This window comes from Brassica rapa, chromosome A01 (genome assembly GCF_000309985.2).
Source record: "Brassica rapa cultivar Chiifu-401-42 chromosome A01, CAAS_Brap_v3.01, whole genome shotgun sequence".
Classification (NCBI taxonomy): Eukaryota; Viridiplantae; Streptophyta; class Magnoliopsida; order Brassicales; family Brassicaceae; genus Brassica; species Brassica rapa.
Genome location: NC_024795.2, coordinates 28,352,452 through 28,366,086, shown reverse-complemented (window position 1 = coordinate 28,366,086; position 13,635 = coordinate 28,352,452). Strand labels below are relative to the sequence as shown.

At 38.0% G+C, this 13,635-nt stretch overlaps 1 protein-coding gene and 4 non-coding genes across 6 annotated transcripts; 1 reads left to right on the top strand and 4 right to left on the bottom strand.

The window, feature by feature from the left end:
* Positions 1–1,440: 1,440 nt before the first annotated feature.
* LOC117129245 lies at positions 1,441–1,602 on the bottom strand. The gene has a single exon (XR_004452891.1). It is a non-coding gene; the product is annotated as a U1 spliceosomal RNA (small nuclear RNA).
* Positions 1,603–1,959: 357 nt separating this feature from the next.
* On the bottom strand, positions 1,960–2,121 carry LOC117129243. The gene has a single exon (XR_004452889.1). It is a non-coding gene; the product is annotated as a U1 spliceosomal RNA (small nuclear RNA).
* Positions 2,122–3,010: 889 nt separating this feature from the next.
* Positions 3,011–9,076, top strand: LOC103849907 (nuclear transcription factor Y subunit A-2). Of its 2 annotated transcripts, none has more exons than XM_009126618.3 (6): positions 3,011–6,362; positions 6,909–7,160; positions 7,415–7,509; positions 7,599–7,766; positions 7,983–8,024; positions 8,345–9,074. In XM_009126618.3, exons 2-6 carry the CDS (start codon positions 6,992–6,994, stop codon positions 8,693–8,695), a joined length of 825 nt encoding a protein of 274 aa, XP_009124866.1. In that variant the 5' UTR covers positions 3,011–6,362; positions 6,909–6,991; the 3' UTR covers positions 8,696–9,074. The 2 variants fall into 2 exon arrangements, with proteins under 2 accessions (XP_009124866.1, XP_009124864.1); XM_009126616.3 differs by having other exon boundaries at positions 3,019–6,495; positions 8,345–9,076.
* LOC117129239 lies at positions 3,468–3,629 on the bottom strand. The gene has a single exon (XR_004452885.1). It is a non-coding gene; the product is annotated as a U1 spliceosomal RNA (small nuclear RNA).
* A 596-nt stretch (positions 9,077–9,672) lies between the features above and the next one.
* On the bottom strand, positions 9,673–9,834 carry LOC117129241. Its single transcript, XR_004452886.1, has one exon. It is a non-coding gene; the product is annotated as a U1 spliceosomal RNA (small nuclear RNA).
* Between the last annotated feature and the right edge of the window lie 3,801 nt (positions 9,835–13,635).

Genomic DNA, 13,635 nt, shown 5'->3' with positions numbered 1-13,635 from the left:
AGGAACCACAAGAGGGTGGCGTTCACCTCGTTTCCTCGGTTGCCGGAACACTCGTGCCATCATGGGTGTAGCTAGTTCTCGACGGTTTCTACAAGCTTGCTCTCTCCACTGACTTTAAGCTCTAAAACCGATAGGAAAAGAAGCAAAGATATATACCAAGGCCTCGAAAATCCCAAGACGCTGGATGAACTTGAACGATGATCCGGAGACCACCAACCCAAACCATCCGGACAAAGACAGGCTGTGATGAAAGCTGACTGCAAAGGTGCACTCCGTAACCTGCAAAAAAGAAGGTGATAAACCTGCTCTCGTAACCAAGAGGTCACTGGAACACTGGGATGGTCAATCTCCCACCAGGTCTCCTCGCCACCTGAACCCGACAGACCAAGTCGCTGTTACAAATGGCGCCCTGGCCCGAGTAAGAGAACCTTAGCCGGCCTTTGTTGCGCTTCAAGGCTTCAAACCGATGGAGAGTCGAAGAGAAGCTGATGAAGCGGAGAGGAGAAATCGGGACCAGAGGACCCAAAACACAATCACAGAAATGAGAAGAGTCTGGCAAATGGAAGGAGGCCGCCGTAGAAGAGAAAGAAACCGCCATAGACGACGGAGCTTCCCGCAACACTTAAGCCACAAACGAAAAAACCCCAAACGCTCCGTGACCACACGACCACCGGAGGTCTGGGCACGCATCAACAGCAACACGCTGTCGCCTCCATCGAGCGGTGAACAAAACCCCTTCGCCGAAGCAAGACACCAAGCGCCAGTTCAGGGGAAGTCACCGGACCTCTCCACAACGATAACCGCCAGTAAAACCTGAATGAGAACAGAGGAGAGAGCCAGAATCTTACACTCACGCGCCGCCATCACCATCAACGCCGGCTAGATCTACAAAGGTAAAATCGAGATCTACCGAGGTCGAAACCTAAAACGCCGACTCGCCGTGCTCCACAACCGTTGACGCCTCGCAGAGATTCCAGGGAGAGGCCTCAGACCGCCGGAAATAGCTCTTCCCGGAGCAGAGTTAGGGTTCCGCCACGAGACATCCACCAGAACGCCTAGCATATCAGCGCCAACTAAGAGGTGAAAGACGGGAGCAAAAAAACAACCAAGAGGAGGGGAGGAGGAGCTTCCGGCGACGGCAAGGAAGCCAACCGCCGGAGCTAACGGAGCTTCGTCTTTGTTGTCGCCTTGTTTGGAGAGCTTTTAGGAGAGAGAAATATACTGTAGTAACTTTTTGACTACACACTTCATTGTTAACGTAAGGCTTTACAGTTAAAAGTAGACAAAGGCCCATATACATAACAGTATTTATTCGTGCAAGCCTCCTCTTGTCTGTTTGTTATCTTCGTCTCTGCATTTATAACGTTTATCTCTTATCAACTTGGAAACTTCAGATCTACTTTCGATCATATATAAGAGAAAAATTGAAAACTGAGTATGGTAGAGGCTGCGCGAACGCAAACCCCCTCTGCCACAAATAATGACGTAAGCTCTTCCACTTGAGAAGACTTTAGGCTAAGCGCCCTTCCTCGGTGCAATGGAAGTCACTAGCCTAGGCCACTCGTCTTCTTGATCACGAGTCGACCCCGTCCAGGTAAGTAATTTGTATGTACCCATGAGCATCATTGACCTTTGTGTTCACTTGTAGAGTTAACGCTGAAAGGGGGTTTTGTAATTGTTCGTTGTGACAGGACGACTACGGCAACTGTGAGAAGAAAGAGCGACCACTTAGCAAAGTATATCCCTCGTTTACTAGTTGTTTCTCCATTCATGTAATGTTTTAACACAGAGCATGTACATTGTTTCAGTTGATGTGTAGACATAAGTTGTAAAGTATGGAGAGCTTGTTTGTAAGCTACGGACACGAGACTTGTTTAGTGAACAACGAATAGATGACTTACTACCAACTTTGGTATTATCTTAAGATTTAAAGAAATGACAAATTTAATACTATGTATGGTAGGGGCTGCGCGAACGCAAACCCCCTCTGCCACAAATAATGACGTAAGCTCTTCCACTTGGGAAGACTTTAGGCTAAGCGCCCTTCCTCGGTGCAATGGAAGTCACTAGCCTAGGCCACTCGTCTTCTTGATCACGAGTCGACCCCGTCCAGGTAAGTGATTTGCTAGTACCCACGAGTGTTGTATTTATACTAAGATTCCGAAGGGTCCTTTGTAACTTGCAACCGATGTGGGACTTTGCTAAATCTCAAACTTTCCGCCGTTATTATTTCTTGAACGATGTGTCGGTTAAACCTGATCAATACGCGAAACGGCAAGTCCTTTGTCTAGAGGTTGGATTCTTTACTGGGCTGGACTCTTATGGGGCCCAAGTCCATTTCACTAATATAAAATGCGATGGAGATTTGGATCCGACTTATTTTTTCCACTTGAAACGTGATCCTTCTCCCCGCCTTATTTTACGCTCTATCTATTTACAATTTGCTTTTGGTTGGTTGGTTGGTTGGTTGGTTGGTTGCGAAAGTTCTTTTGATTTGGTTAGGAGTCGGGCTAGCTGAGAGAGCTCTCGTCTCAGTGACGGATAAACCTCGACGGCTTCTGGCGGCTATTGAACTTTTAAAAATAGTCCTTTAAATGGGCTCAATCTATTGGTTTTAGAAGTACATTCAGCTATTCGAAAAAGCCTCATAATAAATAGCTAAAGACTTTGCTGCGCGGATAATAAGGAATACTGTGTCGTTTATGAGATGGAATGGATCAGTGGCGGAGCTAGCCAAAGTGTTTACCGGATCAGTTTTAGAGTCAACATATATATTACATGGGTCAATAAGCCTATTTTACTATGTTTTCTCAGTTTTTTTCTGTTAAAACACAAGTAAAAAAAAAAATTTCCTTGATTTCACATGGGTACTGCAGTGGATTTCACAATGAACTACCTCTGCCACTGTAAAAACACATGGATTCACAATGAACTACCTCTGCCACTGTAACGGATTAAAGCGTGGGTTAGATGAAACTGATGTTGAATCATCACCCTGTCAACCTTTTCAGGGTCTCCTAAAGTAACCGCGAGAAGCTGTGCGAGCTTCTTGAACGGAATCCAAAGTTAATGCAAATGCTTCAGGTTGTTTTCTACACTCATTTTTCCCCTCTTATGCTTTCTGAAAGCATCATTGACCTTTGTGTTCACTTGTAGAGTTAACGCTGAAAGGGGGTTTTGTAATTGTTCGTTGTGACAGGACGACTACGGCAACTGTGAGAAGAAAGAGCGACCACTTAGCAAAGTATATCCCTCGTTTACTAGTTGTTTCTCCATTCATGTAATGTTTTAACACAGAGCATGTACATTGTTTCAGTTGATGTGTAGACATAAGTTGTAAAGTATGGAGAGCTTGTTTGTAAGCTACGGACACGAGACTTGTTTAGTGAACAACGAATAGATGACTTACTACCAACTTTGGTATTATCTTAAGATTTAAAGAAATGACAAATTTAATACTATGTATGGTAGGGGCTGCGCGAACGCAAACCCCCTCTGCCACAAATAATGACGTAAGCTCTTCCACTTGGGAAGACTTTAGGCTAAGCGCCCTTCCTCGGTGCAATGGAAGTCACTAGCCTAGGCCACTCGTCTTCTTGATCACGAGTCGACCCCGTCCAGGTAAGTAATTTGTATGTACCCATGAGGCTCTCTTTTATACTGTGTCTCCAGAGCCTTCTTTGTTTCCCGTAACCGATGTGGGACGTTATAAAGTCTCAAACCTTTTGCTGTTCTTGTTTCTTTGAGAAGCACCGCGTGCCGTTTCATCGCACGCGAGACGGCAAGACCTTGGCTTACTGTTTACATCCTCTACTGGGCTGGGTATCCCTTGAGGCCCAAAATTAGTTAGTAGTATAAGGTCATCAATGACCGACTCTTAAATTAGCGTCTACTATATAGTGTTGGGCCTGTTGGTTAAAGCTATAGCTTACCTAGAGAGTTAAACGAGATTGTAGATGGATGTCTAAACTCTAAAGCAATAATGGACATGGTCCATGGGTTGTGTAGATCTCTTAAGTTATAGATACGTAAACGTTGGTTGAAATTCAACTACCTGGTAAGTAAGTTATGATGTAGATAACAACTTTAAATTGTGATTTGTGAGTTGAGTGGAAAGGTAATCTAGAAACTTGGATGTCACGGAGAGAACAGTTATTCAACCTTTTAACTATTTTAATGCTGCATTTTCTATATATTAACAACTTCAAACTCCCTTCGCTGATCTTTCTATAAAATTCAATAACTGAGCTATATCGAGAACAAATCTAAGTCTTTTGTTACAAAATTGAGTAAAAGTACATTAAAAGGGAGTTAATACCCACAATGATGTCCAACAAAATAATATGTAGAAGTTTGATATTTAAAAATGGTTATAAAAACGAAAACTTAATATGGCCAGCGATCAAAACCAAAAAGTAAGAAAAAAATAACATAGAAGCAATATTCTAAAAGTATACACTAGACTTCCACTTCAATGTTCTCAGTTCGTGCATTCAACTGGAACGCATATGCAACTCTAGTTCATACAATATATCTTGTTGATACGTTGTATTAAACAAAGTTGGATACTCGATTATCTATGTTTTAAACCTCTTATTTTGTCTTTGAAAAAAGACAACTATATTAAAAATATATAGTTGGTGATTAGTCACTTCGTGAAATTTTGGAAGTTTATGAAAAAGTGGAGCCGTCGAGTGACTTATAAACTAAATCGCATAAGAAAATAGGATTGGCAATATCCAATGCGACTTTTTCAGGGAAAAAAAAAGCATAATCACTTTTAAGAAAGCTATATATAAAGGATGTTTTATAAATGCTAGTGGTGTTAGATATTTATATTATAAGGGAACCAATTGCACTAAGTTCATATATATCACTAATAAAAATGTGGCTCATATTAAGACAAGTAATTATAAGTTAAGACTTGAACTTATAAATGAGCTTCTACATATATATAATGAGAGAGAAGATATTCTTGTAAAGAAGATATTAGCAGCTGATAAGAATTGATGGCGAATAGATAAAGCTGGTGGTGAGATAAGCTGAAGTACCACATAAGTACATATAAACAAAAGCAAACACTAAACTTAACCAACTAAACTATATATTGTTTTCAATCTAATCTTAATTTAATTTTGCTTATCTCGTATTCTTATTTTGAATATGACTTTATTTTTTTTGTTTTTACTGTTTACATTTACATGTTAATCTTATGTATATGCTCAAAGAAAATAACTATTTATGTTTCCATCAATTTCATTTATATATAATTAGCTTAGCGAATGAAGAAATGCAGTTTGTAAGAAATATATAAGACATAAAAGATATGAACAAATATAAATTTACCATATTGCTTATACATAAATGTATAATTACATGAAGAATGCTATAATGGTGGCTAAATGTTCACTTATGAGATTTTTTCCATCAGAGTTAATTTATTCTGTTAAATCGCGCTTCCTGCATTGTTAGATTACCTAGCTACTGGTGGGGTTTTATCGATCAAAATGACGAAAAATGAAAATAATTACGTTAGTACATCATATTAACTTCTAAATTTGTTTTTCTATAAGTTTCATCATCCTTTATCATTTTAAAACAGATTCAATTATCAGTATACTCTCAGTATCATTAAAAGTCAAAGAATGCTAATCCATAACGTCTCTAAAACCAACAAATATTTTCTTACAAAATGTACACACTTGTTTTATTCCCTCTGAGTTATATATATTGAGCTTATATACACACGTGTACGGTGTACCTCCAGCTCCAGGTACGCAAAATAACTTCAACTACTTAAAGAAAGATAACAAAAGAGGAAACAAAGGGACAACATGTAAAAGAACACTTGAAAACCTAGTTAAGAATAACATATCAACAAGTGTCGAATCTATCCATGTAATGGTATGTGTTTGGTCTATTTACAGAATCATACAACGTTTAGAGTGTAGTAAACTTTACATTATAGTCCATATGGAATGAGTCACGAGCTTATAATAGCAAACATTGGTATGTCACTGTTGAAGTTGTCAGACTGTTTACTTTATTTATTTATTTATGATTTTTGAGTGGTGCTCCTTTTTTTACATATGACGCATAGACAAAAAAACTTACAAGGACCACAATCATAATGAACAATGTAGTTGACAACCCAAGCACTACTCTACATAATGAAAAAATTGAATAAATAAAAGTTTCAAGTGGGATCACTATAGCTTTTGAAGAAAGCACGTCAAGCCAACGCTACAGTTAGAAAAAGAAAAAAAAAACAAACAAAACAAAAACAGAGTAGCAGCATAAAAGTTGAAGGTGATTGGTGGGTGAAGCTAGAGTTGCCATCAACACTTGTAATTCATATATTGGTTAGTCTCTCTCTTTCTCTCTATCTCTATTATAATGTTGTCATGAACTCTGTTTCTTCATTTGGAACCGACATGGCTCCTAACACTTGGGATCTTCTCTGCCTCTTCCTAGGAATCTGAAGCTCACACTCTCGTTAGTCTCTTCTCTTTTATATTTTTTTGTTTGCTTTTAGATTCACATAGGCTTTGGTGTGTTTGATCTTGACCAACATTTGAGGTTTTTACTTCATTCTTACTCAACTTATTTATGGAGTTTGTTTGCTATATGGGACTCTTGTCTAGTGTTTGGTTTGTTAAAAGATATCAGTTTCCGTGTCTTATCCTTTTAGTTTCTCACAATTCTTACTTACTTTAGACAACAAGTCTGTCTCTTGGTGATGATTCACATATGGGTTTTGTCATTAGTATGGTGTTGCGTAATACCCAATCCCAACGTTCCTACCTTTACAAACTTTCTCAACTGGGTTTGAAATTCGAGAAAGATTTACACATCGAAACTCTTTATTTGTTGACTTTTTTTTATCTTCCTTTGTTTATCTTTCACAGGAACAGATCTTTCATCTTAGCATCATTGAATAGCGACTTCCTTTAGTTTCTAGTTTCTAGACTTTCTGTGTTGGATTTTGGAGATGGCTATGCAGACTAGTCCACAGATCTCTTGGTGGAATGCTTTTGGATCTCAGCCGTTGCCTCCGGTGAGTCTTGCCGGAGATTCTGACTCGTTCGGATCTGCCGTAGAGACAGAACATGGTGTGGATAAACAGAACAACTCTGCAACTCACTTGGCTTTCTCACTTGGTAACTCTTTAACTTCCTTTGTCTTTCTCTATGTATGTCTTCAAAATGGATGGTCCTAGTGAATTCTCCAAAGTGAGTTTGTGGAAAATGGTACAGCATGTTTTAGTTACCTATTTATAGCCTTATAGTGTGTAACTGAGCTAAATTTTTAAAGGGAATATATAAAAGGAAATATATTTCGTATGTTTCATATGGTAATGATTCCTTTTATAGATAATTGTGAATCTAAAAGTGCAGTTTTTATATTATTTTAGGTGATGTAAAGAGTTCAAGAGTTGTGGCAAAGCCTCATGGAGCTGCTTTCTCAATGCAACCACCTTGCTTGGAACTTGGATTTACTCAGCAACAGGTAAACATCTAAAAATAAAATATATCATCAATGTTTTCTAAAGTTGTTTCTGAGTATGTATTGTTTGTTGTCTTCTTTGGCACATTTAGATGTATCCTTGTGTTGAACAAGGATACTATGGAGTTGTTTCAGCCTATGGATCTCAGAGCAGAGTAATGCTTCCTCTAAACATGGAAACAGAAGATGGAACAATCTTTGTGAACTCAAAGCAATACCATGCCATCATCAGGCGACGCCAATCACGTGCAAAGGCTGCTGCTGTTCTCAGTGGCGGATCTAGAAAGTTTTATAATGAGGGGCAAAATTTTCAAACTTACAAATGAAGCATACTTAACCCTAGGTTTGAAGTTTTATGGGAGACAAATTTATTCAATTTCTTCAAAATTCATTATAATTTAGTAAATAAAAACTTTTTTTAAAAAAACTCATAGGGGGCAGATGCCCCACCCTTATAGGCTCTACATCCGCCACTGGCTGTTCTTGACCAGAACAAACTGAGTAGCAGAGGCCGTAAGGTAAACTATGTTGCTGCATGTTGCAAATCAATATTCCTCCATTCCATTTTATATGTTGTTATAGGTTTTTTTCACATAGATTAAAAATTACTAAATTTAATGTCTTAATCCTAATTAATATATTGTTTTATTTGACAATTTTAATGAATAAGTTAAAATAATAGGGAAAAAATGAAAAACTATCAAGTAAATACATTGAAAACATAAAAATAAAACTTAAAATGAGATAACTTTTAAACTCTAAGACAACAATTAATACGAAATGGATGGAGTACTAATTAGTGTTTTATTTGTTGTTCTTATGTTAATGTATGGTGCAGCCATATATGCATCACTCTCGCCATCTCCATGCACTGCGCCGTCCTAGAGGATCCGGTGGAAGATTCTTGAACACTAAAAGTGGAACCGATGCAAAGAAAGCTGATGGAACTAAGCAGACTCAGAGTCAGGCTATGTCTCAGCAAAGTAACTCTCAGAACTCTGAAGTTCTTCATCCGGAAAGTGGGACCATGAACTTATCTACCGGACTAAATGTGTCTGGATCAGAAGTTACAAGCATGAACTACTTTCTGAGTTCTCCGGTTCATCCTCTTGGTGGCATGGTGATGCCTGGCAAGTGGACTGCATCAGTAGCAGCAATGGATAATGGCTGCTGCTATTTCAAAACCTGATATTTTACCTTTGTTTCTCAGTCAACTGGAGATAGAGAGGAGAGAACTCTTTGTCTTGGAAAAGGACAATGAGTTTTTTCTTTTTATTCTTGCATTTGACTGTGGACAGGCAAATCATCTTTGGCTCATTCTCTACTTAGGCTTCTTCACCGTCAGGTGAACGGAGCCTTGGTTTTATCTCAGTGTGAAACTAGTTAGATGGGGATTTGGCAACTAAACCCACTTGTTCCAACTCTATCGCTTGCTTTTATGATGTTGTATCTCTCCCTCATTGCGTGTGTGTGTGTGTGTTTATGTATGTTTCTGAAACAATTGTAAAAACTTGTAGTTGTGTGGCTTATGTAATATATTTCAGTCCTGCTTTCGTATATTTTTTCCTTATCTCATTGGTTGTAAGGGAGATGCATGTAGTACCACTGAACAACAACAACGTGGTCTAGCCATTGATTCTCAGTCAGCCAGTATTTTGATTAATATATAATTTGTTGTACTTAGTTTTAATTCTGAACTCTCCTTTTCAGGGTCTCCTAAAGTAACCGCGAGAAGCTGTGCGAGCTTCTTGAACGGAATCCAAAGTTAATGCAAATGCTTCAGGTTGTTTTCTACACTCATTTTTCCCCTCTTATGCTTTCTGAAAGCATCATTGACCTTTGTGTTCACTTGTAGAGTTAACGCTGAAAGGGGGTTTTGTAATTGTTCGTTGTGACAGGACGACTACGGCAACTGTGAGAAGAAAGAGCGACCACTTAGCAAAGTATATCCCTCGTTTACTAGTTGTTTCTCCATTCATGTAATGTTTTAACACAGAGCATGTACATTGTTTCAGTTGATGTGTAGACATAAGTTGTAAAGTATGGAGAGCTTGTTTGTAAGCTACGGACACGAGACTTGTTTAGTGAACAACGAATAGATGACTTACTACCAACTTTGGTATTATCTTAAGATTTAAAGAAATGACAAATTTAATACTATGTATGGTAGGGGCTGCGCGAACGCAAACCCCCTCTGCCACAAATAATGACGTAAGCTCTTCCACTTGGGAAGACTTTAGGCTAAGCGCCCTTCCTCGGTGCAATGGAAGTCACTAGCCTAGGCCACTCGTCTTCTTGATCACGAGTCGACCCCGTCCAGGTAAGTGATTTGCTAGTACCCACGAGTGTTGTATTTATACTAAGATTCCGAAGGGTCCTTTGTAACTTGCAACCGATGTGGGACTTTGCTAAATCTCAAACTTTCCGCCGTTATTATTTCTTGAACGATGTGTCGGTTAAACCTGATCAATACGCGAAACGGCAAGTCCTTTGTCTAGAGGTTGGATTCTTTACTGGGCTGGACTCTTATGGGGCCCAAGTCCATTTCACTAATATAAAATGCGATGGAGATTTGGATCCGACTTATTTTTTCCACTTGAAACGTGATCCTTCTCCCCGCCTTATTTTACGCTCTATCTATTTACAATTTGCTTTTGGTTGGTTGGTTGGTTGGTTGGTTGGTTGCGAAAGTTCTTTTGATTTGGTTAGGAGTCGGGCTAGCTGAGAGAGCTCTCGTCTCAGTGACGGATAAACCTCGACGGCTTCTGGCGGCTATTGAACTTTTAAAAATAGTCCTTTAAATGGGCTCAATCTATTGGTTTTAGAAGTACATTCAGCTATTCGAAAAAGCCTCATAATAAATAGCTAAAGACTTTGCTGCGCGGATAATAAGGAATACTGTGTCGTTTATGAGATGGAATGGATCAGTGGCGGAGCTAGCCAAAGTGTTTACCGGATCAGTTTTAGAGTCAACATATATATTACATGGGTCAATAAGCCTATTTTACTATGTTTTCTCAGTTTTTTTCTGTTAAAACACAAGTAAAAAAAAAATTTCCTTGATTTCACATGGGTACTGCAGTGGATTTCACAATGAACTACCTCTGCCACTGTAAAAACACATGGATTCACAATGAACTACCTCTGCCACTGTAACGGATTAAAGCGTGGGTTAGATGAAACTGATGTTGAATCATCACCCTGTCAACCTTTAGGTTACTATGGGCCCCTCCATTGTGGCCCCAATCTGTTATAACATTGACACCTTTCAAATGAAAGTGAAACTCCTTTTTATTCTCCATTTTTTTAATTATATTTATGTTTCTCTAATTAATGGAGTATACAACATATCTCACTTGTTTTTCTTCATACATATTCATTTTGGAGTGGCACGACCAATCATTGCCTGAGTTGATCTTAATCCAGATTTGAGGAAGATAATGCGCAATTAAATGATTATTCGGAGAAAGATAGATAGCCTTGTAATGATTGTAATTTTAATGCTTCTATATATCAACTGGATCATAAATTATGATCATTTTCTTACAACCAACCAATCAAAAGCTATTCACCACTAGATTCATCCCACTTTTTTAGCTCTCCTTTGTCCACGATACACGTATAATGATTATTGTTTTTTTTTTTTTTGCTAAAGTATAATGATTATTGTTGGAAAATATTACTTGTAAAATAATTTATAAAAAATAAATTGTCTAACAATTCTAGAAACTGACCAAATAACAAAACTATTATGAAAATCTCAACTAGAAATAGCAGAAAGCGGTCAAACGTTGTGGTCTGAAAGTGGAATGGGAGGCCACGGCACACAAACAAAAAAAGTCCTTATCTGGTGCACCGTCCCACATGTGATGAGACTGTTAAAATGAATGGCATGGTCCTTTATTAGACTGTGGTCACTAGTGGACCCCCAATGAGGACCAAACTAATCAATATGGTTCTCACATGGATTTGAACTTTTATAATCAAACAACAGAATACTGTGCTATATGGTGTTCGTCACGTGGGAATATCGCGTCACTCACACGGTCACACCGAAAGTCCTCCTCCAAGATCGTCTGTTCCGGCACGTGCCATATGGTGTTTGTCACGTGGGAATATTGGTCTCTAACGAAATTCAATGTCTTCTTGTGGTTGGTTATTAGTTTTAAATTATTGAGGCAATGCAACCATTTTGTTTGCATCGTCGTCGCCGACACAATAATGTGTCATCGGACTTATAATCGATTGGGTCCCATGTGAAGACTAATGTCACATACGGGATACACCGTCATTTCACGGTGAACCACCCGGTCCGACTAACTGAGTTCTCTTGTGGGGAGGCTTCGTTTAGTACAGTTTTGTGTAAGTTGTGACGTTAAGGTTTTCTATTCGTTTGATACGAGTGAGCGTTCTGAGATTTTGGAGGTGTAAAAAGAGATTTTATATTGAAAACACTTTTGCAATTTTAAGAACTTATATATCTATGTAAATTATTTGGCTATAAACCAAAGAACTATAAACCAAAAGTTCCAGTTGGCTATTCTCAAGACCGCATTTGCGAGAGAGTATATGTTTTGATACCTTAGGAGGTTTGATACTAATGTTCAACCTGTCTAAGAGCAATATTATCGGGGGTTTCTTGTTTTTAGGTTCTAGTACATATTTGCGTATATATATACTATATATGCGTATGTAATCGTAGAGTTCTAAGTTTTACGGGAAACTCGACCGAAAATTTCTTAAGTATTTGTTATTTTCAGTATTAACCTGAAATTTCGGAATTTAGTTTTTTTTTTTTGCTAAACTGTTAATATCATTAAAAATAAAAAAAGAAACTTACAAAATGAAAGTTCTAAGGGAAATGTTTCATAGGCAAAAAAATAAAACATTTAAACATTACTACAACCGATCAAGGTAAACAAATGATACTCAGCTCAACCATTTGGACAGAAGGAATTTGAAGTTCCTATTGCCCCTTCTTCCCAAAATTATGAGTTTTATTTCATGGTCTATCATTCTGAAAACAACACTTGCAGGGTTGAAAGACTGGTTGTAGAGCGTATCATTTCGTTGCCGCCATATATGGTATACGGTAGCTTGGGCTACAATCTTCCTAAGCAGCGAAGGGGCTCTGGGTGATGAGCGTTTAATCCAAGATAAGAGTTCATTCCAATCATCGGAATTTAGTTTCATTTATGGTTTGTATAGGTTCGAGGTAGGTACAAACGTGGACCATTTGAATAAATTTCATGAAAAAATTAACCCTGTAACGTTTCTTTTCTACATACTCTAGAATCTTTGATTTATGTTAAACGTGTATGGTTATACGATCGACGGGGCTTTATTAAGTTTGCATGCGTCAAGACTCAAAACGACAAAACGCCAATTCTTTTTAAGCTGCTTTTTACCCATTACGGAAACAATTTTTTAGCATAATTGAGCTTTTATAACCCATGACGACGTGTTGGCTGCTCGAGCAAAGCATAGCGACAGCAGAACCAACAGTGAGCTTAAAGAAAGTTTAATTAAAATTATATAGATTGACGATCGTGATTTACTGATCACTAACGTGAAATGCAGGCTATTTGATAATTGATGTCTACAAAACTAACTAAAGCTAGTCATCCTAAACTAACACAGATTCAATATCACAGTATATACCCCACGATAAGCTATATTTAGATGTTCAAATCATAGCGCCCTAACGTTAGGAACAAAAACTCGATGTAACTTAACAAACCAATTACGGTAGTATTGTTGTTGAATACTTTTGTTGTTGTTTTTTTGACGACTGAAAACTTTTGTTCAAAGCTAATAATTTAGTTTCTTCCACCGTTACTTGTACCAAACACAAATTTCACACGAACATAAAACATTATTTTAAGCTTTTTTCTTTCACACACAATTTGTTGATTATCCTTTTTAACCAAGATGTTTCGAGTTTTAGTATATGGTATGATCCACTTCTTGGTTCTCCAATTTTCTTTTAGATTCAACAGAATCAGCTAACTTGCTCAAGATTACACACAAATATACTTGTTTGGGAAATAGTTTTGTTTTGGTTATAGTATGATCGGCGGTGCATTTATTGTAGAAGAGTTTTTATATACTGAAATGGAAATAAGTGAT